General features: G+C 42.1%; 1 protein-coding gene across 1 annotated transcript; it reads right to left on the reverse strand.

Moving 5' to 3' along the window:
• On the reverse strand, positions 1 to 25,898 carry LOC111930695 (uncharacterized). Its single transcript, XM_086895677.1, has 24 exons — positions 25,478 to 25,898; positions 25,185 to 25,237; positions 24,701 to 24,801; positions 23,754 to 23,905; positions 23,174 to 23,312; positions 22,973 to 23,086; positions 22,279 to 22,458; positions 20,803 to 21,042; positions 19,985 to 20,141; positions 19,689 to 19,817; positions 19,213 to 19,339; positions 18,474 to 18,517; positions 18,183 to 18,377; positions 7,550 to 16,912; positions 6,871 to 7,011; positions 6,443 to 6,663; positions 5,827 to 6,001; positions 4,646 to 4,689; positions 3,661 to 3,783; positions 3,463 to 3,561; positions 2,959 to 3,081; positions 2,580 to 2,625; positions 2,058 to 2,169; positions 1 to 412 (listed from the first exon to the last, which is right to left on the reverse strand). The coding sequence occupies exons 3-24, from the start codon at positions 24,785 to 24,787 to the stop codon at positions 151 to 153; spliced, it is 12,273 nt and encodes a 4,090-aa protein (XP_086751803.1). The 5' UTR covers positions 24,788 to 24,801; positions 25,185 to 25,237; positions 25,478 to 25,898; the 3' UTR covers positions 1 to 150.
• Between the last annotated feature and the right edge of the window lie 396 nt (positions 25,899 to 26,294).

Below are 26,294 nucleotides of genomic sequence, written 5' to 3' on the forward strand. Positions count from 1 at the left end.
TTTAATAGATTTTTTTTTTAATTATTTTTACAAGTAAGACATGAAAAAAAGAATGTTAAAGAAGGAGCACAAGTTATTCTGGGGAAGACATGATTCCAGCTTCCCTAGGGGTCTCTGCTTTCTTTTTCAAATGATCAAATGATCATATCCTCAGCTGAGTTGCCATTGGGAACCAAGTGATACAGCCTGTTGCAACTGGGAGCTGTATTTTGCAGATTTTTGGAATTGGGAGTCCTGTGCTGCAGTAGTTTGTGAAGAGCAACCATTCACACACTGGCAGTTTTCCACGTAGAGATAGCTGTAATTTATGCTGGTTCCATTTTGGCAAGTCAGGGTCACCTGTCTTGTTTGGGTACCGAGTTCCTGGCAGCAACCACACTCATGTTCCATTTGGTTTGCTTCAAGAGAGTACCTGTATTCCGGCGGGGGAAAAAAAATTATCTCGTTAAAAACACACAGAAGATCCCCTCAGTGATTTTTGTTTTGCGAGGGTTTGGTTTTGGGTTGTTTTTTTTTTTTACATCCTCTTTTCCTCCTTCTCATGCACACTTAAGAATGTGATTTTCATTACTTTTGTCTTCAATTGTGAAACCATTCTTGCTTCTATTGAATCCTGTTCAATTTGGTGGAATCATATAAACACATTAACTCTGTTGCTATTCTGTGATCAGAGAATTGTGTAGGTTGGAACAGACCTTTCAGAACATCGAGTCTAAGCGTTAACCCAGCACTACCCAGTCCACCACTAAACCATGTCTCTAAGTGCCACACCTGCCTGCCTTCTAAATACTTGTAGGGATGGTGGGTGATTCAATGGCTTCCCTGGGCAACCTGATCCAGTGCTTGACAACCATTTCAGTCAGTGAAGCAATATTTCCTAATATCCAGTCTTAACACCTCCTAGTGCAACTTGAAGCCATTTCCTCTCATCATTTCACTTCTTACCTGGGAGAAGTGAACCCCCACCTCACTACACCTTCCTTTCAGGCAGTGCTAAGAGAGTGTGAACATCTCCCCTGAGCCTCCTTTTCTCCAGGTTAAACACCTCCAACTCCCTCAGCTGCTTCTAGACTTGTGCTCCAGACCCTTCCCCAGCTCTGTTGCCCTTCTCTGGACATGCTCCAGCACCTCAATGTCTTTCTTTCAGTGAGAGGCCCAGAACTGGACACAGGATTCGAGCTGTAGCCTCATTATGGCTGAGTATATTGTCCTGGTCCTGCTGGCCACACTATTTCTGATAAAGGCCAGGTTGCTCTTGGTCTTCTTGGCCACCTGGGCACTGCTGGCTCATGTTCAGTTGCTGTCACCAGCACCCCCAGGTCCTTTTCCACTGGGCAGCTTCCCACCTCCTCTGCCCCAGCCTGTAGAACTGTCTGGGGTTGTTGTGACCCATGGGCAGGATGCAGCACTGAGCCTTATTGAATCTCACATAATTATTGGTAAAGATATAAAACAGCAACACTGAGCCCCAGGAAACACCACTGGTGACTGTCCCCCAGCTGAAAATAACTCCATTCAACACTACTCTCTGGGTCTGATCATCCAGCCAGTTTTTGACAGTGAACAGATCACCTGTCCAAGCTAAGAGCTCCCAGCTTCTCCAGGAAAATGCTGTCAAAAGCTTTACAAAAGTCTGGGTAGACAATATCCACAGCCTTTCCCTCATGCCCTCAGTGGTTCACCCTTTCATAGGAGATCAAATTGGTCAAGCAGCAGCTGCCTTCCCAAACCCATCCTAGCTGGGCCTGATCCCCTATTCACCTTGTATGTACTCCATGAAAGATAATCTACTCCATGTCCTTCCCTGGAACCAAGGTCAGGCTGACAGGCTTGTAGTTCCCTGGATCCTCTCTCCAAACTTTATTGTAGATGAACATTTCATTTGCTGACCTGCAATCATTTTGGACCTCCATGGTTGACCAGACTGCTGACAAATAATTGAAAGTGGCTTTGTAAGCACTTTCTCCAGCTCCGTCAGTAGTTTTGGGTGGTAAATTAACTTGACAGACCAGTATAAAGGAAGCGATAGAGCTGTTAAATTAATTTTTGGAACTTACATTGAAGAGCTAGGACAAGTTCCTTCACAATATGACAGCTCAACAGGTTCAGAAGACTCGCAGTCAGCATGGCGGATCACAGTTTCCTTGGTGTAAGGCTTGCAGTTTTTAGCTTCATAAAAAAGGGGGAGGAGAGAAAATATACTTCAGTTCTCTAGTTCTGAACTAAAGGAATTGTAAACCAGTTTCATAGTGCTTGATGTCTGATTAGTGAGAATCAGCAGTATGTGATGGGGTGGGTACTGTGTAACGAATATGGAGTTGTCAGATTATTATTTGGTTTCAGCTACAAAGTGCCTTCGGAAGATAATGCAGGGTCCTGAGCATTGCTGGCTTGATTTGTAATATTCAGTATCAGGAAAAAAATTGCAGTTTTCTTTTGAATAAACAGTGAAACACGGGGTCTTCTTAAATAGACTATGTGAAAACAGGTGAGTGAAGAGTCCTTCCATCCACTCAAAGATAGTTAAAAGTTGAATAGAATGTTATTCAGGCACAACACGTAAACATAGCATTACTTACGTTTACATATTTTGCAGCAGCCATCAGATGTAATCTCTGCTTCGTCCTTTGTAAAAGTAAAGAAGGAGGATTTGTATTAGTGCACAGATACCAATCATGAGTAAGAATATAAGTTAGCACTACTGATACTGGGCAGAAGGCTTCTCTGTAATGAACCCTGAATGAAACAATGGATGACACTGTCACCACAGGAGTCTTGAATACTTATAGCTTCATAAGAAAATACTATGCTTTTATTATTATTAATCACAGAGCAAGCCTAGTTTCATTCTTAAAACATTCCTGCAACTTCAGTGGAAGTGATTTGTTGTATTCTTCCTTGTCTCTCCTTGTTCATTTAAACTGAATTCAGTCAATGAAAAATTGGTTTAAAACTTACAGGATCACACTCTCCGGGTTCGTAATCAGGGCATACTTTTTTACTTTGGACTGCAACAAATTGATCTTCAATTTTTTCACATTTGTAATGGCTGCATTGATCGAGTGGCAGGATCTCATTAACCTAAGATTTTGTAAGAAAAGCAAAAGTTGGTTTTTTTTCATTGTGATCAAGTATGTCTGAGCTAATTGAGTTCTCACTCCTCAAAGATTCTCAGATGCTTCTAAACGTCTTTCAAGTGACAAAACAAAATTCTGCAAACTGTAGCTAGCTTGAAAGTTTAAATCCTGGCTCTGAACACTTAGACCATAAAATAGAAACCATTGCTCCATTAGCCACAAAAATCAAGAATTTGATTCCAAATAATGTTCAACTCAGAAAGCTGATACATTGTTTTTCAGAGTAATTTCAGTATTTTATTTTTATTAGTAAGGGACATGAGTTGACTCTTAGCTGTTCTAACTTGTATGGGGTAACAGATCTAAAAATGAAAGGAATACTTACATTGAGCACATGAACAGTGTTGTTACTGAGTTTGACTTTGCAAGCTACTTCAATACACTTCCCACAGCACTGTCCTTCCTCAGTCATGTATTTGTAACCCTACTCGGAAAGAGATGAAGGAGAAAGTATGTGGAATTGGTGATGGAAAATTCTAGTCTTGCTGTAGCTGACTGGGCAGCCTAGAGAACCTGAACTCACCAATGGGCAAGATGTCTCACACTGAACTGTTTCACAATGCACAATGTTTGCATTTGTCTCTGGATCTTTCTCAGAACTGCAAGTACACTTCTTACATGAATCGATTACTACTGACTTTCCAACCTGCAAGACAGAAAGAAAAAAACCAAAAAACATTCAAATGCAACAGTTTCTATATAATATAAAGACAGAGTTGAAAGCACTGCTAAGAACCATTAAGGTTTCTGAAATGCAAGTACAACAGTTCTCAAATTCTCTTGAACAGTTTTTTGGCTTCATGCCTTGCAGGAAAGCTCATATTAAGAGGAAACTAAATGAAGCAATGTAAAAGCAGCAAATTAACAAAATTAAATTGAGACTGGTTTGTACTGTCTAATTATTTTTACTAGCTTTTCAATGCTTCATTTAAGACTGTTTTTTCTCTGTAAGTTATGTTCAGTGGTTGTAAAACAATTATAATTTAAAAACTGGGATTACAATAAGCCTTTACATATACAGATATATAAGCAGAGATCTAAATTTACATATGGGGTTTAGTCTTTCTGAAATGTATCCCTAAAGACTCCAGTGCTAATATTTAAATTATTAGTTAATGACCTAAGTACCAATTTTAGCAAAAGGGTTTAGGCATCAATTAAATAAGAAATGTTAGTTTTGGGTTTTTAATGTTCTCTAGGCTTATTTCAAAGAGCAGTTGAGTTTGGGCTATTCATCAGATTGTCTGGCAAAGTCATTAATTACAGAAGTGGGAGGAAGCTTAAAAAGAAAGTACATCTCTAAAAATGGTACACTCTTGTTTTATACTACTTGTTGAGGAAGTCTTCTATGACAAATTTGATTTTGACTTTACCCAAAAAACATCCAATTAAGGGCTAGAGTGAAAAAAACCCAAAAATATACTGGGAAAAGAATTTTCTCGAAAACTTATTTTGGTAGAAAGAATGTACTTTTCACTTCCAGCAATATACTGCTATATCATTCTTACCGTGTACAGCGTTCCATTAATCACACAGACATCAGGTACTGGTTCTGAAAAACAAAACAAAAAATTAATTTCAGAATAATTCAAATTGTGAGACTTCCTGAGAAGTCAAGATGTTATCAGATTTTGTTAGTGACACAGAGAATATGGAAAACTTGAATTCAATCCAGCTGTACTTAGACCTCATATGTAGTGCAGCTAAATGTGTAAGTAAAGTTTCATCATTAAAATTTACTGGAATAGTTGGAGAGGAATGGCTTCAAACTCGAGCTGTGCCTTTTTTGCCCTTTCAGTATCTGGTTCCATTCATACTTGTTTCCTCTTTGAACCCTAGGAGTCCAGTGATATACAAAGGTGCTTCAGTTATTGATTCTTTATGACCTTTCAGAGCATAGGTTGTATGGAAGATTGACTCTGTGGAAAAAGGTATTCTTGCTGTGGTAATGTAAATCTCACAACATGACAGAGCCCATCTATATCTTTCACAGAATTGCTTCAAACTTGCCTGTTCCCTTGTTTTGACTTTCCTTTTTCAGGCTTAATTTATGGATACTTTTTTCTTTTTATTCTTTTGCACAAGTATACTTACATAAATATATGTATATAGAAGTGTATGTTTATAAACAAACTAATATAACCGTGAGATTTTTTTTATTTTCATTAGTATCTGGTGAGAGTGTAAGTATAATTATTACTTTTCATACACTGTCAACTCAGTTACTGATTACAATTCACTTTGTACTACTGCTTCCCGTTACTTGTTCTCATAGTTAACTGTTAAGATTTTTAGTGGCTTATGTTTATGCATCTTAGTTTAGTTGCATTTAGGCTAATGCTAATGTGCTCCAATGTTCCATTAATCACTTGAAAAAGATGCATTGATCACATTTATAATTGCACATACAGAGATAGTTGAGCTACATAGAACAGTGAATGTTCAAAATATTATTCTGCTTTCACATCCATTCTCTCATCAATGTTAAATGGAAATAATATTATTTTTTTTAAACAAAACTTTAATGCATATTTAGCCAAAAATTGTATGTTCACTGGGACAGAACAGTTAAGAAAGATCTTGCTGCTACTGTAATACACAAAGAACTTCCTTAGATATTAATGGAAGTGCAAATGAAATCTACTGGAGTGTGTGGTGTGGTATTTATACATGTATTTTTAATACTTACGGCATTCAAAGTCAGGACAACATGGGTCTTTTTGTGGTAGTACAGGCATGGAAACAAATCCTAGGTCACAAATTGTTTGCTGAGCTGTTTGGCATGGGAGCGGCTGGCATTGCACAGTAGCAGTGAGTGAGTCACAGACACACTTCTGGCATTCATTTATCCACTCCTCTCCAGGCTGAAAATATGTAAATTATTTATTCTTAAATGCTCCTTCCTCCTAGTTTTTCAGTTTTAACTTAGGATCTACTCTCAAAATTAGTAAGAAATTCAGATTTCCTGGATTCTCTTAGTACATTATTTAAGAGCAGGTATGCTTAGAACAACCACAGTATTTTCTTCCGCATAAAAATAATGGTATTTTATATCTATGAAATTTAAATTTAAATGATTTTTATTAAAACCAAAAATCTGTGCCATGATCTTTGTGAGTTTTTCCACCTAGAGATTACTTAAAAGTCTGGTAATGCCAGGTTAAATAATTGTCTGCTATAAGGTCATTTGTTACATGACCAAGATTGTTACTGAGATACACAGAAATTGATTTGAATTGGCTGTTAAAGGACAGATGGTCTGGTTTTGCAACAGTGGTATATTAGAAAGTAGGGAGGGGTACCACCTTTCGTGCAGGATTGACATCAGTACAGTTTCTTTCTACTGAAGTTGTGAAGGTTGTTGCTGTGGTTGGTGAGGCAGCTTGCGATGTAGTTGAGGAGGCAACTGAAGGAACGGGAGTTGTCAGAGGACATGGCCCATAGAAGGGCTCAATCTCACATTCCTTGCTGCAAAGTGCATAAAAATTACAGCCAGCTCTATCTGTTCTGTTGTATACCACTTCCCCTGTAAATGAAAGTTGAAGGAGAAATTACAAGAATGAAAATAAATAGGGAGAAAAAAACCAAGAAAATATTGTGAAAATATAAAGCGTATTCATGTATAAAAAGTTCTACGTTTAGATAATTTTGAGTGGCTATCTTTAATTGAATAGAGTCTTAAGGGTTTCTATTGCTTACGAACTTTTTTATAATCATAAAATAAGGCACTTACCGGGAGAAAATAAAGTTTCAAACACATGACAAAAGCATGGGGTTATTTTGCTGGACGTAACAGATGTGCTGGTGGAAGAACTGAAGGTTGCAAGAGTGCTTGTTGTAACATGACTTGGTTGTGATGTACCAGTTGAAGTTGCTGAGGAGCACAAGTAATGATTTAGTTTGCAGGTACAGGATCTTGATCTAATAATTTTAATATATTAAAGAGGTCTGTTCAACATTCTGGCAAACCAAGTGAACATTTTTGTTGCATTCAAATATTTCACCTATTCATAAGTGGAGATTGTGGAAATTTTTCTATTATACATTGAATAACATCTGGCCTTTGGCAAATCTTATGAGATTTACCTCTAAAGTTTTCAAAAGAGTTTTGTTCAATGAAGTAAGAATTAATACTATAAAGTTAACCCAGCTGTCAAACATAGATAGTGGTAACAAAGGGGCAGACTGATTACATATTGGTTTATGTGTTTGAAGGAATATAGTCATAGACTCATACAATCACAGATTGGTTTAGGGGAAGATATGAATGTTGGTATAAAGACAAAGCTGGTTGTATAATTTTAAGAAGTAGACAATAACATACCAGGGCGGGACAGTAATGCCAGAGAAAACTGTTTTAGCAATATTTTCTACAGTAGCAGAAAAGAATGGTGTAAGAGTTTCTGTAATACCTGAGGTACTTCCAGACTGAGGAAGAGTGGTACTGAGCAGAGCTGAGGGGCCAGTAGTGGTTCTTAATTTTGTTTCAGGTGAAGTGGAGGCACTGCCATTGGTTGTAGCAATGATGGTTGTGCCCTCTCTGGCCTGGGCCGTGGTGCTTGGGATAGCCGTGGTGCCAATGGTTGTTCTTATTTTGACTTGAGAGCTTGTTATGGGAGATGTTGGAGCCTGAGTTGCTGCACTGGAGGTTTCTCCTGGAGCTGACGTGGCTGAGGCACTTGTGCTTCCTTCAGTGGTCTTGGAGGTGCTGGCAGTACTGGTGGCTTGTTTAGGCACTGTGTATCTTGGGGTGATGATAGTGGTTCCTTGTGTTGAGGGTCCACTTGTTGTTCCTGTAGTGGTTGTTGTTTCTCGCTGTGGAAGCGTGGGGAGAGGAGTTGGTGTTGCTGCAGGCTGGGTAGCTATTGTGGTTGTTTCTTCTCGGGCGTACGTTGTGGAGGTGCTTACAGTGGTTCCTGGCAATGCTACTGTTGTCTGACAGTGTTTTCGGTCACAGCACAACACTGAGACCTCGTAGTCGAAGCACGTGGGGTACTTGACAGTCTGGTCCCTATTTCTGCACACAAGCCCCTTCTCAAGGCTACACTCAAATTTCTGTCCCATTATTTTCACAATTTTGTCAGGGTAATCTTTAGCTCGGCACTTGATGTCTTGTGGCTTGTCACACAACTCATACCCAGCAGCTCGGATGTTTTCAAATGTCTCTAAATCACCATTTTCGCTGCCTGGAGTAGGGGAATCCACGTTAAACCACTGTGTCCAGGCACAGCGCTCCACCACGCAGTTGTTTGTGGTATTGGAAATGCGGATGGTGGTTGTGGATGGTGAAGGCACTGTTGTTGTGGGTGGGGTGATGGTTGTTGTGCCTTCAGTCTGAGGAGGAGAGGTTCTAGCAGTGGTTGCAATGATGGTTGTGCCCTCTCTGGCCTGAGCTGTGGTGCTGGGGACAGCTGTTGTTCCAGCAGTGGTTCTTATTTTGACTTGAGAGCTTGTTATGGGAGATGTTGGAGCCTGAGTTGCTGCACTGGAGGTTTCTCCTGGAGCTGACGTGGCTGAGGCACTTGTGCTACTTCCCTCGGTAGTCCTTGAGGTGCTGGCAGTACTGGTGGCTGGCGTGGGCACTGTTGTTGTGGGTGGGGTGATGGTTGTTGTACCTTCAGTTTGTGGAGGAGAGGTTCTGGTAGTGGTTGCAATGATGGTTGTGCCCTCTCTGGCCTGAGCCGTGGTGCTGGGGACAGCTGTTGTTCCAGCAGTGGTTCTTATTTTGACTTTAGAGCTTGTTATGGGAGATGTTGGAGCCTGAGTTGCTGCACTGGAGGTTTCTCCTGGAGCTGATGTGGCTGAGGCACTTGTGCTACTTCCCTCGGTAGTCCTTGAGGTGCTGGCAGTACTGGTGGCTGGCGTGGGCACTGTTGTTGTGGGTGGGGTGATGGTTGTTGTACCTTCAGTTTGTGGAGGAGAGGTTCTGGTAGTGGTTGCAATGATGGTTGTGCCCTCTCTGGCCTGAGCCGTGGTGCTGGGGACAGCTGTTGTTCCAGCAGTGGTTCTTATTTTGACTTGAGAGCTTGTTATGGGAGATGTTGGAGCCTGAGTTGCTGCACTGGAGGTTTCTCCTGGAGCTGACGTGGCTGAGGCACTTGTGCTACTTCCCTCGGTAGTCCTTGAGGTGCTGGCAGTACTGGTGGCTGGCGTGGGCACTGTTGTTGTGGGTGGGGTGATGGTTGTTGTACCTTCAGTTTGTGGAGGAGAGGTTCTGGTAGTGGTTGCAATGATGGTTGTGCCCTCTCTGGCCTGAGCCGTGGTGCTGGGGACAGCTGTTGTTCCAGCAGTGGTTCTTATTTTGACTTGAGAGCTTGTTATGGGAGATGTTGGAGCCTGAGTTGCTGCACTGGAGGTTTCTCCTGGAGCTGATGTGGCTGAGGCACTTGTGCTACTTCCCTCGGTAGTCCTTGAGGTGCTGGCAGTACTGGTGGCTGGCGTGGGCACTGTTGTTGTGGGTGGGGTGATGGTTGTTGTACCTTCAGTTTGTGGAGGAGAGGTTCTGGTAGTGGTTGCAATGATGGTTGTGCCCTCTCTGGCCTGAGCTGTGGTGCTGGGGACACCTGTTGTTCCAGCAGTGGTTCTTATTTTGACTTTAGAGCTTGTTATGGGAGATGTTGGAGCCTGAGTTGCTGCACTGGAGGTTTCTCCTGGAGCTGATGTGGCTGAGGCACTTGTGCTACTTCCCTCGGTAGTCCTTGAGGTGCTGGCAGTACTGGTGGCTGGCGTGGGCACTGTTGTTGTGGGTGGGGTGATGGTTGTTGTACCTTCAGTTTGTGGAGGAGAGGTCCTGGTAGTGGTTGCAATGATGGTTGTGCCCTCTCTGGCCTGAGCCGTGGTGCTGGGGACAGCTGTTGTTCCAGCAGTGGTTCTTATTTTGACTTGAGAGCTTGTTATGGGAGATGTTGGAGCCTGAGTTGCTGCACTGGAGGTTTCTCCTGGAGCTGACGTGGCTGAGGCACTTGTGCTACTTCCCTCGGTAGTCCTTGAGGTGCTGGCAGTACTGGTGGCTGGCGTGGGCACTGTTGTTGTGGGTGGGGTGATGGTTGTTGTACCTTCAGTTTGTGGAGGAGAGGTCCTAGTAGTGGTTGCAATGATGGTTGTGCCCTCTCTGGCCTGAGCCGTGGTGCTGGGGACAGCTGTTGTTCCAGCAGTGGTTCTTATTTTGACTTGAGAGCTTGTTATGGGAGATGTTGGAGCCTGAGTTGCTGCACTGGAGGTTTCTCCTGGAGCTGATGTGGCTGAGGCACTTGTGCTACTTCCCTCGGTAGTCCTTGAGGTGCTGGCAGTACTGGTGGCTGGCGTGGGCACTGTTGTTGTGGGTGGGGTGATGGTTGTTGTACCTTCAGTTTGTGGAGGAGAGGTTCTGGTAGTGGTTGCAATGATGGTTGTGCCCTCTCTGGCCTGAGCCGTGGTGCTGGGGACAGCTGTTGTTCCAGCAGTGGTTCTTATTTTGACTTTAGAGCTTGTTATGGGAGATGTTGGAGCCTGAGTTGCTGCACTGGAGGTTTCTCCTGGAGCTGATGTGGCTGAGGCACTTGTGCTACTTCCCTCGGTAGTCCTTGAGGTGCTGGCAGTACTGGTGGCTGGCGTGGGCACTGTTGTTGTGGGTGGGGTGATGGTTGTTGTACCTTCAGTTTGTGGAGGAGAGGTTCTGGTAGTGGTTGCAATGATGGTTGTGCCCTCTCTGGCCTGAGCTGTGGTGCTGGGGACAGCTGTTGTTCCAGCAGTGGTTCTTATTTTGACTTTAGAGCTTGTTATGGGAGATGTTGGAGCCTGAGTTGCTGCACTGGAGGTTTCTCCTGGAGCTGATGTGGCTGAGGCACTTGTGCTACTTCCCTCGGTAGTCCTTGAGGTGCTGGCAGTACTGGTGGCTGGCGTGGGCACTGTTGTTGTGGGTGGGGTGATGGTTGTTGTACCTTCAGTTTGTGGAGGAGAGGTCCTAGTAGTGGTTGCAATGATGGTTGTGCCCTCTCTGGCCTGAGCCGTGGTGCTGGGGACAGCTGTTGTTCCAGCAGTGGTTCTTATTTTGACTTGAGAGCTTGTTATGGGAGATGTTGGAGCCTGAGTTGCTGCACTGGAGGTTTCTCCTGGAGCTGATGTGGCTGAGGCACTTGTGCTACTTCCCTCGGTAGTCCTTGAGGTGCTGGCAGTACTGGTGGCTGGCGTGGGCACTGTTGTTGTGGGTGGGGTGATGGTTGTTGTACCTTCAGTTTGTGGAGGAGAGGTTCTGGTAGTGGTTGCAATGATGGTTGTGCCCTCTCTGGCCTGAGCCGTGGTGCTGGGGACAGCTGTTGTTCCAGCAGTGGTTCTTATTTTGACTTTAGAGCTTGTTATGGGAGATGTTGGAGCCTGAGTTGCTGCACTGGAGGTTTCTCCTGGAGCTGATGTGGCTGAGGCACTTGTGCTACTTCCCTCGGTAGTCCTTGAGGTGCTGGCAGTACTGGTGGCTGGCGTGGGCACTGTTGTTGTGGGTGGGGTGATGGTTGTTGTACCTTCAGTTTGTGGAGGAGAGGTTCTGGTAGTGGTTGCAATGATGGTTGTGCCCTCTCTGGCCTGAGCTGTGGTGCTGGGGACACCTGTTGTTCCAGCAGTGGTTCTTATTTTGACTTTAGAGCTTGTTATGGGAGATGTTGGAGCCTGAGTTGCTGCACTGGAGGTTTCTCCTGGAGCTGATGTGGCTGAGGCACTTGTGCTACTTCCCTCGGTAGTCCTTGAGGTGCTGGCAGTACTGGTGGCTGGCGTGGGCACTGTTGTTGTGGGTGGGGTGATGGTTGTTGTACCTTCAGTTTGTGGAGGAGAGGTCCTAGTAGTGGTTGCAATGATGGTTGTGCCCTCTCTGGCCTGAGCCGTGGTGCTGGGGACACCTGTTGTTCCAGCAGTGGTTCTTATTTTGACTTGAGAGCTTGTTATGGGAGATGTTGGAGCCTGAGTTGCTGCACTGGAGGTTTCTCCTGGAGCTGACGTGGCTGAGGCACTTGTGCTACTTCCCTCGGTAGTCCTTGAGGTGCTGGCAGTACTGGTGGCTGGCGTGGGCACTGTTGTTGTGGGTGGGGTGATGGTTGTTGTACCTTCAGTTTGTGGAGGAGAGGTTCTGGTAGTGGTTGCAATGATGGTTGTGCCCTCTCTGGCCTGAGCCGTGGTGCTGGGGACAGCTGTTGTTCCAGCAGTGGTTCTTATTTTGACTTGAGAGCTTGTTATGGGAGATGTTGGAGCCTGAGTTGCTGCACTGGAGGTTTCTCCTGGAGCTGACGTGGCTGAGGCACTTGTGCTACTTCCCTCGGTAGTCCTTGAGGTGCTGGCAGTACTGGTGGCTGGCGTGGGCACTGTTGTTGTGGGTGGGGTGATGGTTGTTGTACCTTCAGTTTGTGGAGGAGAGGTTCTGGTAGTGGTTGCAATGATGGTTGTGCCCTCTCTGGCCTGAGCCGTGGTGCTGGGGACAGCTGTTGTTCCAGCAGTGGTTCTTATTTTGACTTTAGAGCTTGTTATGGGAGATGTTGGAGCCTGAGTTGCTGCACTGGAGGTTTCTCCTGGAGCTGATGTGGCTGAGGCACTTGTGCTACTTCCCTCGGTAGTCCTTGAGGTGCTGGCAGTACTGGTGGCTGGCGTGGGCACTGTTGTTGTGGGTGGGGTGATGGTTGTTGTACCTTCAGTTTGTGGAGGAGAGGTTCTGGTAGTGGTTGCAATGATGGTTGTGCCCTCTCTGGCCTGAGCCGTGGTGCTGGGGACAGCTGTTGTTCCAGCAGTGGTTCTTATTTTGACTTTAGAGCTTGTTATGGGAGATGTTGGAGCCTGAGTTGCTGCACTGGAGGTTTCTCCTGGAGCTGACGTGGCTGAGGCACTTGTGCTACTTCCCTCGGTAGTCCTTGAGGTGCTGGCAGTACTGGTGGCTGGCGTGGGCACTGTTGTTGTGGGTGGGGTGATGGTTGTTGTACCTTCAGTTTGTGGAGGAGAGGTTCTGGTAGTGGTTGCAATGATGGTTGTGCCCTCTCTGGCCTGAGCCGTGGTGCTGGGGACAGCTGTTGTTCCAGCAGTGGTTCTTATTTTGACTTGAGAGCTTGTTATGGGAGATGTTGGAGCCTGAGTTGCTGCACTGGAGGTTTCTCCTGGAGCTGACGTGGCTGAGGCACTTGTGCTACTTCCCTCGGTAGTCCTTGAGGTGCTGGCAGTACTGGTGGCTGGCGTGGGCACTGTTGTTGTGGGTGGGGTGATGGTTGTTGTACCTTCAGTTTGTGGAGGAGAGGTTCTGGTAGTGGTTGCAATGATGGTTGTGCCCTCTCTGGCCTGAGCCGTGGTGCTGGGGACAGCTGTTGTTCCAGCAGTGGTTCTTATTTTGACTTGAGAGCTTGTTATGGGAGATGTTGGAGCCTGAGTTGCTGCACTGGAGGTTTCTCCTGGAGCTGATGTGGCTGAGGCACTTGTGCTACTTCCCTCGGTAGTCCTTGAGGTGCTGGCAGTACTGGTGGCTGGCGTGGGCACTGTTGTTGTGGGTGGGGTGATGGTTGTTGTACCTTCAGTTTGTGGAGGAGAGGTCCTAGTAGTGGTTGCAATGATGGTTGTGCCCTCTCTGGCCTGAGCCGTGGTGCTGGGGACAGCTGTTGTTCCAGCAGTGGTTCTTATTTTGACTTGAGAGCTTGTTATGGGAGATGTTGGAGCCTGAGTTGCTGCACTGGAGGTTTCTCCTGGAGCTGACGTGGCTGAGGCACTTGTGCTACTTCCCTCGGTAGTCCTTGAGGTGCTGGCAGTACTGGTGGCTGGCGTGGGCACTGTTGTTGTGGGTGGGGTGATGGTTGTTGTACCTTCAGTTTGTGGAGGAGAGGTCCTAGTAGTGGTTGCAATGATGGTTGTGCCCTCTCTGGCCTGAGCCGTGGTGCTGGGGACAGCTGTTGTTCCAGCAGTGGTTCTTATTTTGACTTGAGAGCTTGTTATGGGAGATGTTGGAGCCTGAGTTGCTGCACTGGAGGTTTCTCCTGGAGCTGATGTGGCTGAGGCACTTGTGCTACTTCCCTCGGTAGTCCTTGAGGTGCTGGCAGTACTGGTGGCTGGCGTGGGCACTGTTGTTGTGGGTGGGGTGATGGTTGTTGTACCTTCAGTTTGTGGAGGAGAGGTTCTGGTAGTGGTTGCAATGATGGTTGTGCCCTCTCTGGCCTGAGCTGTGGTGCTGGGGACACCTGTTGTTCCAGCAGTGGTTCTTATTTTGACTTGAGAGCTTGTTATGGGAGATGTTGGAGCCTGAGTTGCTGCACTGGAGGTTTCTCCTGGAGCTGATGTGGCTGAGGCACTTGTGCTACTTCCCTCGGTAGTCCTTGAGGTGCTGGCAGTACTGGTGGCTGGCGTGGGCACTGTTGTTGTGGGTGGGGTGATGGTTGTTGTACCTTCAGTTTGTGGAGGAGAGGTCCTAGTAGTGGTTGCAATGATGGTTGTGCCCTCTCTGGCCTGAGCCGTGGTGCTGGGGACAGCTGTTGTTCCAGCAGTGGTTCTTATTTTGACTTTAGAGCTTGTTATGGGAGATGTTGGAGCCTGAGTTGCTGCACTGGAGGTTTCTCCTGGAGCTGATGTGGCTGAGGCACTTGTGCTACTTCCCTCGGTAGTCCTTGAGGTGCTGGCAGTACTGGTGGCTGGCGTGGGCACTGTTGTTGTGGGTGGGGTGATGGTTGTTGTACCTTCAGTTTGTGGAGGAGAGGTCCTAGTAGTGGTTGCAATGATGGTTGTGCCCTCTCTGGCCTGAGCCGTGGTGCTGGGGACAGCTGTTGTTCCAGCAGTGGTTCTTATTTTGACTTGAGAGCTTGTTATGGGAGATGTTGGAGCCTGAGTTGCTGCACTGGAGGTTTCTCCTGGAGCTGACGTGGCTGAGGCACTTGTGCTACTTCCCTCGGTAGTCCTTGAGGTGCTGGCAGTACTGGTGGCTGGCGTGGGCACAGTTGTTGTGGGTGGGGTGATGGTTGTTGTACCTTCAGTTTGTGGAGGAGAGGTTCTGGTAGTGGTTGCAATGATGGTTGTGCCCTCTCTGGCCTGAGCCGTGGTGCTGGGGACAGCTGTTGTTCCAGCAGTGGTTCTTATTTTGACTTTAGAGCTTGTTATGGGAGATGTTGGAGCCTGAGTTGCTGCACTGGAGGTTTCTCCTGGAGCTGACGTGGCTGAGGCACTTGTGCTTCCTTCAGTAGTCTTGGAGGTGCTGGCAGTACTGGTGGCTTGTTTAGGCACTGTGTATCTTGGGGTGATGATAGTGGTTCCTTGTGTTGAGAGTCCACTTGTTGTTCCTGTAGTGGTTGTTGTTTCTCGCTGTGGAAGCGTGGGGAGAGGAGTTGGTGTTGCTGCAGGCTGGGTAGCTATTGTGGTTGTTTCTTCTCGGGCGTACGTTGTGGAGGTGCTTACAGTGGTTCCTGGCAATGCTACTGTTGTCTGACAGTGTTTTCGGTCACAGCACAACACTGAGACCTCGTAGTCGAAGCACGTGGGGTACTTGACAGTCTGGTCCCTATTTCTGCACACAAGCCCCTTCTCAAGGCTACACTCAAATTTCTGTCCCATTATTTTCACAATTTTGTCAGGGTAATCTTTAGCTCGGCACTTGATGTCTTGTGGCTTGTCACACAACTCATACCCAGCAGCTCGGATGTTTTCAAATGTCTCTAAATCACCATTTTCGCTGCCTGGAGTAGGGGAATCCACGTTAAACCACTGTGTCCAGGCACAGCGCTCCACCACGCAGTTGTCTGTGGTATTGGAAATGCGGATGGTGGTTGTGGATGGTGAAGGCACTGTTGTTGTGGGTGGGGTGATGGTTGTTGTGCCTTCAGTCTGAGGAGGAGAGGTGCTAGTGGTGGTAGCGATGTTGGTTGTGCCCTCTCTGTCTGGGGTTGGTGTGCTGGGGACTTCTGTGGTGCCAGTGGTGATTCTTATTTTTATTTCATGGGTGGAGTCAGTAATTGGTGATGTTTGAATAGCAACAGTTGATAATACAGTTGGAAGAGTTTCTTCTGTAGATGTAGTTGTGCTTTCCGTGGTGGTTGTAGAGGTGCTGACACTGGTGGTAGCTTGGGTAGGCACTCCTGGTGTGGGTGTAGTGATAGTTGTGCCTTGCACTGGCAGTGCAGTAGTACTGGAGATTATTTTGGTGCCATGAGTGGTTTCTGGTGTTGATTCTGGGAGAGTGGAGATAGTATTGGCTGATGATAGAGCTTGGGTCACCACAGTGGAGGTTTCTGTTGTAGTAGTTGTGCTTTGGTAACCTGTTGTTGAGACTAGTGACGCCGTTGCTGTTATTGATGTTTCCGTCAGAGGAGTTGTTTTTTCTCTGTCTCTCAGTGGTGTTGTAGTTATTTCACTCTTTTGTTTTTGTGTTGTTGGTATTATTGTTGTCTGTACTGTAAATGGTGTTGATTCTACTGCAGTAGTTGTGAATTCTCTTGTGGTTGTTGGTGTTGTAGTTTGTACATTAGAACATGGTATGTATCTGCAGCATGATACTCTGATTTCATAATTGTAGCACTGCTTAGATTCTTGGTCCTGGTTATTGCATATTAGTCCTCTGCTTTGACTGCACTCTATTGTTTGGTTAAGGTTAGTAATTTCAGTATCTGGGTGTTCTTTGGCTCTGCATTGAACATCACTTGGGTTTGTACACACACTGTATCCTTTTTCCCTGAGATTTTGAAATGTTTCATAATCTCCACTGTCCTCTTTGTTTTCAGGCTGAGTGGAATCGTACCATTCTGACCACATACAGACATTTTTCACACATACAGTTGTCACTGGTGTTGCAGTTGTAATTTCTATAATTTAAAGAAGTAAACATAAGTCTTGTCTGTTCTTATTAAAGAGAGTGGTAGAAAAAAATTATTCATATTCCATACCCTTTTTTTTGTTGTATTTTTTTTTTTATTATGTAGTATTTTAATTTTAATGAACTTGCTTTGTCAGTCTCAAATTTAATTTCTAAAGCAGGTTTTGACCTTTTGCCTGTATTATTATTCTAGAGGTACTTTCTTTGACATTTATTAAAAATTTTTAGCTAAATATAGGTCATCTGATATCCTTTGCACAGTTTGTCACTGCTTAGATAATAGATCTCACAATTGCTATGGTATAAGTAGAGGAGGTTTTATTCTCCTTGGTATTATCTCTGTATTTATTTACACTTAACTGCATAACAATGCAGACTTTAAAATATTTTTACCAGTTAACAATTTTTCTACTTAGTTCAATATTATCACATGTCACATATTTATAAATATAAAATATATACTTAACATATATGTATTTTATATGTAGTACATTATAATAGATAATACACATATACTATATATGATATATATCATCTAGTAAGTACTTTCTATTTATTTTACTAAGACTTCATATTCCGGGCATTATGAAGATAATAATGTGGAATAGATATGACTTTCTCAATATGAATGTTACTTAATAGAATACTTAAAGTTGAATAATTAGTTCTTGCTGTAGTACAATTTTGTGGATGTATTTCTTACAATTACTCAGAATTTGGTCGCTGTCATTAATTAACTTCAGGAATAATGTATCAGTGTACTCCAGGAGTTGAAGGAAACTATTGATTTGGGTATTAAATACAATTAGGAAAGGTTCCAAAGAATGGTTATAAATAATTTAAACATTCCCTCAAACTAAATTTCTTATCTTCAGTTTGTGCTTATGTAATTTAAGAAATGGCTGCAACTGCCTTTAATGTTTTCAGAAGCTGATTAAGGACTATTGAGTTATTTTGCAAAGAAATGAGAAGATTCTCCAGGATGCAGTGATTAATAAACTCTATTAATTTTTCCCCTGGGAACACCATGGTGAAACAGAGGAAACTGAATTTGTAAGAAACGCTGTATTCATTTCTACACCCTTAACTCTGGTCTGCCTTTTCAACTAAAGCAGCGTTGTGAATTGGTGGCTCCAGTAGAAGTCAACAGTTTCAAGTAAAATTATATACTATTAACTGATGAAAAGGTCCTACTTTTCAGTTTATTTTTAGTCACTTACAGAGATTTTTGATTTATTTTAAAGATTATTCATGCATACCTGAAGCAGTAGTTGTGGGCTGACTTGTGGAAAATGTAAATGGGGTTGTTGTAAAAATGCCACATTTAAAGATGTTTCTGCTTATTGTTCCATTGACGTCGCATGTTGCACTGAAACACCATCCAGTTCCATCTGTGGTGTTGTAGATGAGTTCACCATATTTATAGCTGTTCTCTTCATAAATGCAGTTGCAAGCTGTAATTCAGAGGAAGTTTATTGTCAGTTCATGCATCTATGAAAAGATAGTATCCAGTATTTCTTTTTCTAAATAATTTTTCTTAGCTTTCTTACCTTTATCATCGAACTTGCACTGTAAACCTTCTGATGTGCACTCACTGAAACAGAAAGCATAAAAACCCATATGTTTTGTGATTGTGATGGAATTTTATTTGTCATCTTTCTGACAGGTACTGGCACCAAAAGGCAAGACATTTTGTGTTTATTACTAGAGTGTTCTGTTCGTTTTGGCTCCTTTTTGGCCATTATTTTCCAAAGTCTTCCTTTATATTAAACCCGAACATATAAATAGAAGTCAAGTTAAATATTATGCAAAGTTAGAGGTAGAAGTCTTAAGGAGACTTTCCTTTTCTACTTCATATCACTTTCCTTGCATTTGCAATGTTTTGTACTAAATAGAAGGCAAAAAGGGTGAGTCTAAATGCTCAAATGACGCAAGTATGTAATAAAATCCTTGGAAGCAGGCCACTAATAAATATCTTTACTCACGACACAACATTTTTCCTGCCACAAGAATGTGAAATAGAAATAGCCTAGTCATAAAGCACTTCTTGTTCTTGATGTATCTTTATGCTGAGGATTTACAATATAATCAGGAACAAATTCAATAGAACATAAAATCACATAAAACCTTCTTATTAATGTAGTAGGAAAACTGGCATTAGATAGTAAGGTACTATTTTTCCACAGGTAGCATGAACTGATCCTGCACGTAACAGCAACATACAACTTCCCCCTGGAGTTTAGATCTTTTTTTCCTTGTATATGATGAGTTTGGTATGTTAAGTCTTACCATATATTACATTCATCCCGTTTATATATCTTTCCATCCTCATCATCATAACAGTCACAGAGACTAACACACTTCATCTGATCCTCGTGAAAATATGGTTTGTCTGGTGGACAGTTAGGGTAGCAGCCTGAGGGTGGAAAAGGTAAGAATGAGATACACTCAGTGAAGGTTTTATTTGTGCCAAATGCATTTTCAGGTCTAGTTTTTAATAGTCATAATGTTTTTACTTTATGTTTTGCAATAGCTCTAGGAAGTAATGCAGAGTTAGTAGCATCAGCAGAGCCCATCCATAAGAACTTAGTCCTAGAGATCTTTTTACTCCAGTTTCCATACTCTGCCTCCATTCATGTGGATGCAATGATATTAGAGAAAACTGAATTGTGCAAATGCAGCTGATGGAGGAAATACACTCCATTAAAGACAATTCAAAATATAATAATATATACCCAGTAGGAGGTATTTGCAGCTATTTTTACCTTCTAAACCTGGCAAGTCATTGAGACATTTTCCACTTGGATTCTTGCAGGTCTTCATACAGGAAGCACCACAAGGCTTATAATGCCATTCACATTCTCCTTGCTGATTGTAGTAATCACAGAACAGTGCTGAGGAGAAACAAAGTTGAACATGTTCAGAAAAAAAAAAAAAAAAAGAAAAGAAAGGCAAATAGTTTAAGCATAAAAAAAATCTACACAGTGATATATTAATGCACATATGTAAGATACTGTACATTTATCTACACTTTCAGAAGTGTTTATGACATAAAACTTACGACAAATTGTTGGGCTTCTCCAGGCTATACATACACCAACTTCACTACATGCTTGAGCATAGGCAGCTACTGCTGTACAAAAGCAATCACAGTCTCCTCCAGTGTCACAGGCACAAGCGTCTGTCACACATGCTTGGTAATATTTTGCTGGTTCAACCTATTATTAAACAGAAATATAACACTATGAATCCTGCCTTCTAAATTATTTCTTACCTTTGCTAGAGTAGTTTTCTTACAATTGTAGTATCCCAGAGGAAAAGCCTACATTGGAAATTTCTTTTTCAAGACACTGTAAGACACCTGAGGTGATGACAAATGATACATCCAAATCATGTATTGCCAGATTTTTAGAAACCCAGACTTGTATCCTGGTGTAAGATTAGATAAATTTTCAAAAAACCATACTAGGCAACTGCACAGTTACCTGACAGCATTTGTTATGTGCTTAGTGTCAGGTAAAGGCTATGCTGATACTTCATTCCTATGTTATTATTTCATTGAGCTTGTCTTCTCTACCTTGTATGTGAGAATTTTTATTCTAGTCAAGCTGCAAGGAAATACATGTAAGTTATATGTCATTTCATAAGTAATTATGAAATTATTATTCTTTTGTAATTATTTTTCTTTTGTAAATGTCTTTATTTCTTTCAAGTAGGGACTACAAATCTGTCCCATTGAGGGCGATTGGAGTTTTCCTGCCATAAGTTGAAGTGAAACATGTAAATAAACAAGGCATGCATGTTAAAAGCTAGGAGAAGAGCACCTTCAACAACCCACAGACTTAGTTTTCACACAGTAAAGTTCTTCCCTGGTAGTACCTGAGAGTGACAAGCAGAAAAGACGTTGCTGTTGATGATGCTACACTGCTTCTCTGACCAGGACTTCCGATAAGGGTTGGCAGAACATGGGTCCTTGACACTGGAAACATCAGGGCATGTAGAGGATACTTTCCAGCTGTTTCCAAACTCTAGGACATTCTCTACTACAGACTGACTCCTTGTAGTAAAGTCATTGATGCTGTTGCCATCATAATTTCCACAGAGACCACAGACCTGGCCCTGCAAAAGGAAGTAAATAAAAGAATAATAGATGTGAGAAAACTTGAAACAAAATCTGAGACTGAAAGAATAGAATGGTGGCATTCCATTCTATCAGTCCTGAACATCTTCATACTCTGGAACAGAGGAACAGAATAAGACCGCTAAGGCTGGAATGATACTGTCCTTAACGGTTTTCTTTCAAATATGAACAATAAAACCATCTTTGTCATCATAACCTTCTGACTTTGAGGTGTATTTTTAACAAGGAAATGAGGACTCACAGCTGATTAAGCTTTTCATTTAAGCCTTGTTTTAAACAATAGCTATACATATAAAATAACAACCTTCTAACTATTAAGTATTACCAATTCAGCCACCTAATCTATTCGTTGAGTCTTCACCATTAAGTCTGCTCACAGGTATATTTCCTTTGTGCATCCAGAAATATCCCTCGTTCTGAATGCATGGATCTGCACAACTGTGAGAGGCTGCAATACATGTTTTCTCTATGAAACAAGGTGCATGCTTTTCATATTACTACTATTTCTATAAAATGCCAGTGAGTGAGGCAGGAAAAGAAGCTATGGTACTGGAAGAAGTCAGTATATATAGTTCTAAATTGCACTTAGTTTAAATACCTATTTTAAATGTCATTGTGGTGTGCAATAAGATAGCAAATTCCATATTTCATATATATTCCATATATTAGTGCTTATATATCATAAGCTAAGGAGTATGAAAATTGGAATTATTTTTCTTATCATCTGTGCAGTTACATGCTAGACAAATACTTGGTGGCATTACAAGAGGCTTTCACTCATAATATTCACTTATAACATGCTTCCTTGTTCTTGAAGTGTGATAATATGTGTGTCAATGAGATCTAGAAACAATGGATTAGTTTCAAGATCAAGCCTATTCAGTTGATTTTTACACATGTAGTTATGTATTTTAATAAAGCTGATAACCTTTAACGAGGTTCAGTTTGTAATTTCAACAAAATGTAAAGTCAAGTCCAAAATAGCATTTTGCCAACTCAAGTTCTGTCAGGCCACATAGGCACAGGAAGCTGCCTTCCAAGCTCAGAACAGCAGCAGGATGATAAGGCTACCCAAGGTACCAGAGGAATGGAAAGCTACGTGGGATGAATTGCAGGAATGCTAGAGACATCACTATTTGGGATCCTGGCAGGGAATCAACAAGATTCACACCCAGTCAAACCTGGACAGTAAATTGCCTCTGAACTGCTAGTACCTTGAAACTAGGGCTGAGCTTGATGAAGATGCTTGTTTTCTTGTCCCACATGAGGATCAGTCCACTTTTGGTCTCAACTACCAAGTACATTCCCATGGAGCGGACTGTGTATGGCACCTTGTCATTCTGTCCTCTCTTTACAACACTGACACGCTCTTCACCAAGGATCAGTTCATAGCTCTGAAACAGGAGGAAAAGGTATGGAGAAATGAGCTCAGGGGCTGCAACTGTGCTCTCAAACATGTTTTTCTGCTTTTAAGAGTACTATGAACAGTTTATATCATGAAAAATAAGCAAAATACAATAAATCAAAGCAATATAGTTCAAATCTCAGGTTCCTGGAACTGTGGTAACAGATATTTTAAATGGTGTAGGTAAAAAAAATGTCTTTTGACTGTCATGGAGGAACTACATCACATACAATAAAAGGTTAAGGTAACATAATAGGTTAAGTTTCTGCCTTTAGACTTTTATTTTTCTCAGGGATGATGTAAGATAGTGTGGGAAGTGGAAAACATAGAAAGGTAGGAAGGTCTGCCAAATATTTCACTTGAATCTGATGTAAACCTAATTTAATAGTTGAATTGCTTTTTAAAATATTTTCCAAATTCTTTGAAGTAATAGAAATCTAGGCTTCTCCTAAACCTTAGCAGGTACAAACCAAAACTGGTCTATATGCAAAACCTTTTCTTACCTCTAAGAAAACTTTGATAGATTTTGAGCAAGTTGTCCCAGTGTTGCCACAGGGAATATTTTCAGTGACAACCCTGAAGGTCCCATTGACTGTGCTACTTTTTCCACAGTGGTCCTGGGTAGAGAATAACATTTAAAAATATATTATTTTTACAGATACGATCAAAATTACCTCTCATTTTCTACTGCTAACTATCAGTACCTGGACTAGTGTGTATTCACAGTTTCCATTGAAGCTGAACCTTTTGTCATCAAAGGTGTTATAATGGCCATCTCCATAAATAGCACAAGTGCCCAGACATTGATCTTTTGTACATTCCCACTTCCTATTCTTGCATACACTAGGAAAAAAAAATAAAAAAAAAATTAAATATTTTAATATTACTCACTGTTTTGTGTAGACATATCTGAACAATCAGTAATTGTTTGGCAAACCTGTCCCTGCCAAATGTTATATTGATTCTGGAAATAAAATAGTATTTTACATTCTTCATGTAAAGAATTAAAGAAGAGTTCTGTTCTGCTACCTGAATACCTTAACTTCAAAACAAGATATTTAATGAACCCTGTAGTCCTAAAGGTTTCCTCCTATTCTGTGCTTTGGCCATTTGACAGATATCAGAAGGCAACCTTCTCGTACCGTGTAATCCAAAACTAAAAGATCTAAAATCCATCAACTGATTAAATTTGCAATCCAAATCTTTCCTTGCTCTTGTACTATGTAAGGTCTTTAGAAAGGCAAATCATGGAACCAGGAGTGCTGTTTCTGCAGATACACTCACCAGGTGTTACAGTCGAAGTTGATCTTTTCCCCAGGCTGATACATGGCTTCATTGTGGATACATGGACATTCTTCTTCAGGAATGCAACCACCATTCCCATCTAACACAAGCCCATCTGGGCACACACAGCCAGATGTACATTGTGAGCTATACTGGAAAAGATAAGAGAAAAACATAATTTTAGAGTTAAATGATCACATTAGAAAAAGGAAGATTAAATTCTTGCCTTAGATGGTCATATTGCTGCCCAGCTTAAATAGGAGAGAACTGTGAAGTAATTAAAGGATAATGGAACAAAAAAGAAGTTATTAGCCATAGATTTAATAGAATATAAATCTGTTAAAGAAAAATGTTTTATGTATACCAATCCTGATGGTTCTGCTGGAACCTGTGAAATTTAAAACGTATTGGATCTTGCACTTTGTAGTGTGGAATTTTTGATTGAATGGACTTTTAAAAGAAAGACAAGTAATATTTTTTTCAGTTTGGCTAAGTTATATTTAAATCTATTTATCTCATATGGTACTTACCCATAAAATGGCATGTGGCTGCCTAGAACTTAAAGTGGAGTAACATAATTAGATGTGCAATAAGTACATAACTACAGCATGGTATGAGAAGAATGGTATTTGTCCTAGCCAATTTTTAGCTTTTCCTACAGAAGTCAAACAAGTGGTAGAGCCCTAGATTTTTCAGTAGTTACTGTTAACTGCAGTAGCTAAAGAAAGGTAGACACTAATCTTAAGAAGTAATTTGGATATTATTTATTATACTTTAATCCAAGGGTTACATTGTTAATGTTTTATAACATAATTTTAGGACTTTTTTGACAAGAATAATGTATCTGTGTTGTAGATTTGGGCTAGATCCAGTAGATCAATTCCTTTAGCAGCAAGAGCACAGACAAAACCTGGAAGCACCATTTCATTGGGCCATGACATACTTACACATTGCATATCCAGAGTCTGGCAACTTTTTTGACATTCTGCTCCACTTGTTCCTGCTGTGTTGTTTTTACAGTCAAAATAGACCATGGGAGATTTACAGACTAGAGGAAGGAAAGAAATGACACATTTTAGGGTTTATTTCACAGCTGTAGCTATTTAAACCATCTATAAGTTCTTTGGAAATTCCCTATTTCATTTAGTAGAGATTATATATTATCCCTATTCAATCCGCTGATTAGATTCACTTCAGAGCACTGGATTCCCAAAAAAAAAAACCCACAAAATATTTCAGAAAAAAAAGTCTTTATGTAAAAAGAGGTTTTATGACTAATCTAGTTCACTCCTGCCTTTTATGATAACTGTAGCACTATGACTAAGTGAGAAATGCTTCTATTAAAAATCCATTTAGAAGAATCAATTCTATGAACTATTCTGTGCAAGGCTTGGTAAAGAGAAAAAAGTTAGCGGAAGATTTTTTTTTTACCTGGAGTTTCATTTGCTTCTCCAATGCAATTCAGTCTTCCCTTGACACAAGTGCTGTGAGAGAGGGAAAAACAATCTATTTTCTTCAATCCTCTCAAACCAAATTTTGAGATTGAGAGCTACTTATCCTTTGTCAGGTTTCAGAATTTTCAAAGAAATTCCAAAAACCTGTTTTGCAGTCTTAGGAACTCTCGTATAATGCCACTACACATGCTGCTTTCATATGATATCCATTGTTGCTTAGTACAAAAATTCATAGGTTGTAACTCATATTTGTCACTGCTTGATACTTACATTCTCAGAAGATCTCTTCTTGCTGGTGTTGTTGTAATTTTATACTTGAAGGATTATGAAATTAAATAAAAAATGCACCAAAATACAATTGCACTATCAATCTAGAAATACTACAGAATCATAGAAGCCTTAAGGTTCAAAAAGACCCTTAAGATCCTCGAGTCCAACCATCAACCCAGCACTGCCAAGTCCACCACTAAGCCATGTCCCTAAGTGCCACGTTTGCATGGCTTTTGCAGGGATAGTGACTCCACCACTTCCCTGGGCAACCTGTTCCAGTGCTTGACAACCATTTCAGTACAGAAATTTTTCTTAACATCCAGTCAGAACATCCCCTGGTGCAACTTGAGGCACTTAGTACTTGGGAGAAGAGGCTGACCCACACCTCACCACAACCTCCTTTTAGGCAGTTTTAAAGAGTGTGAGTATCTTTGCTGAGCCTCCTTTTCTCCAGGTTAAATGACCTCAGCTGCTCCTCATAACACCTGTGCTCCAGACCAGCTCTGCTGCCCTTCTCTGAACATACTCCAGCACCAAAATGCCTTTCTTGTAGTGAGAGGCTCAAAACTGAACACAGGATTTGAGGTGCAGCCTCACCAGGACCAAGTACAGGAGGACAATCACTTCCCTAATGTCAAAGGCTTTACTTAAAGTCCAGGCAGACAGTGTCCACAGCCTTTCCCTCATCCAATAAGCAGGTCACCTTGTCATGGACGGAGGTCAGGTTGGTCAACTAGTAGCTGCTTTTCCCGAACCCATGCTGGGTAGGCCTGATCCCCTGTTTGCCCTGTGCATGCTGTGTGCTGGCACTCCAGAC

The sequence above is a fragment of the Cyanistes caeruleus genome, chromosome 6 (assembly GCF_971803275.1).
Source record: "Cyanistes caeruleus chromosome 6, bCyaCae1.hap1.1, whole genome shotgun sequence".
Classification (NCBI taxonomy): domain Eukaryota; kingdom Metazoa; phylum Chordata; class Aves; order Passeriformes; family Paridae; genus Cyanistes; species Cyanistes caeruleus.

What these genes read in the sequence shown, in the direction of transcription:
- LOC111930695 (XM_086895677.1), bottom strand. Translation starts at nt 24,787, where the DNA reads ATGGTCTATTTTGACTGTAAAAACAACACAGCAGGAACAAGTGGAGCA. An exon ending in AACTTCGACTGTAACACCTG is followed by an intron (nt 23,313 to 23,753) that starts GTGAGTGTATCT and finishes TTTTTTTCCTAG; the next exon opens with TGTATGCAAGAATAGGAAGT. An exon ending in GCCCACAACTACTGCTTCAG is followed by an intron (nt 16,913 to 18,182) that starts GTATGCATGAAT and finishes TTTAAATTATAG; the next exon opens with AAATTACAACTGCAACACCA.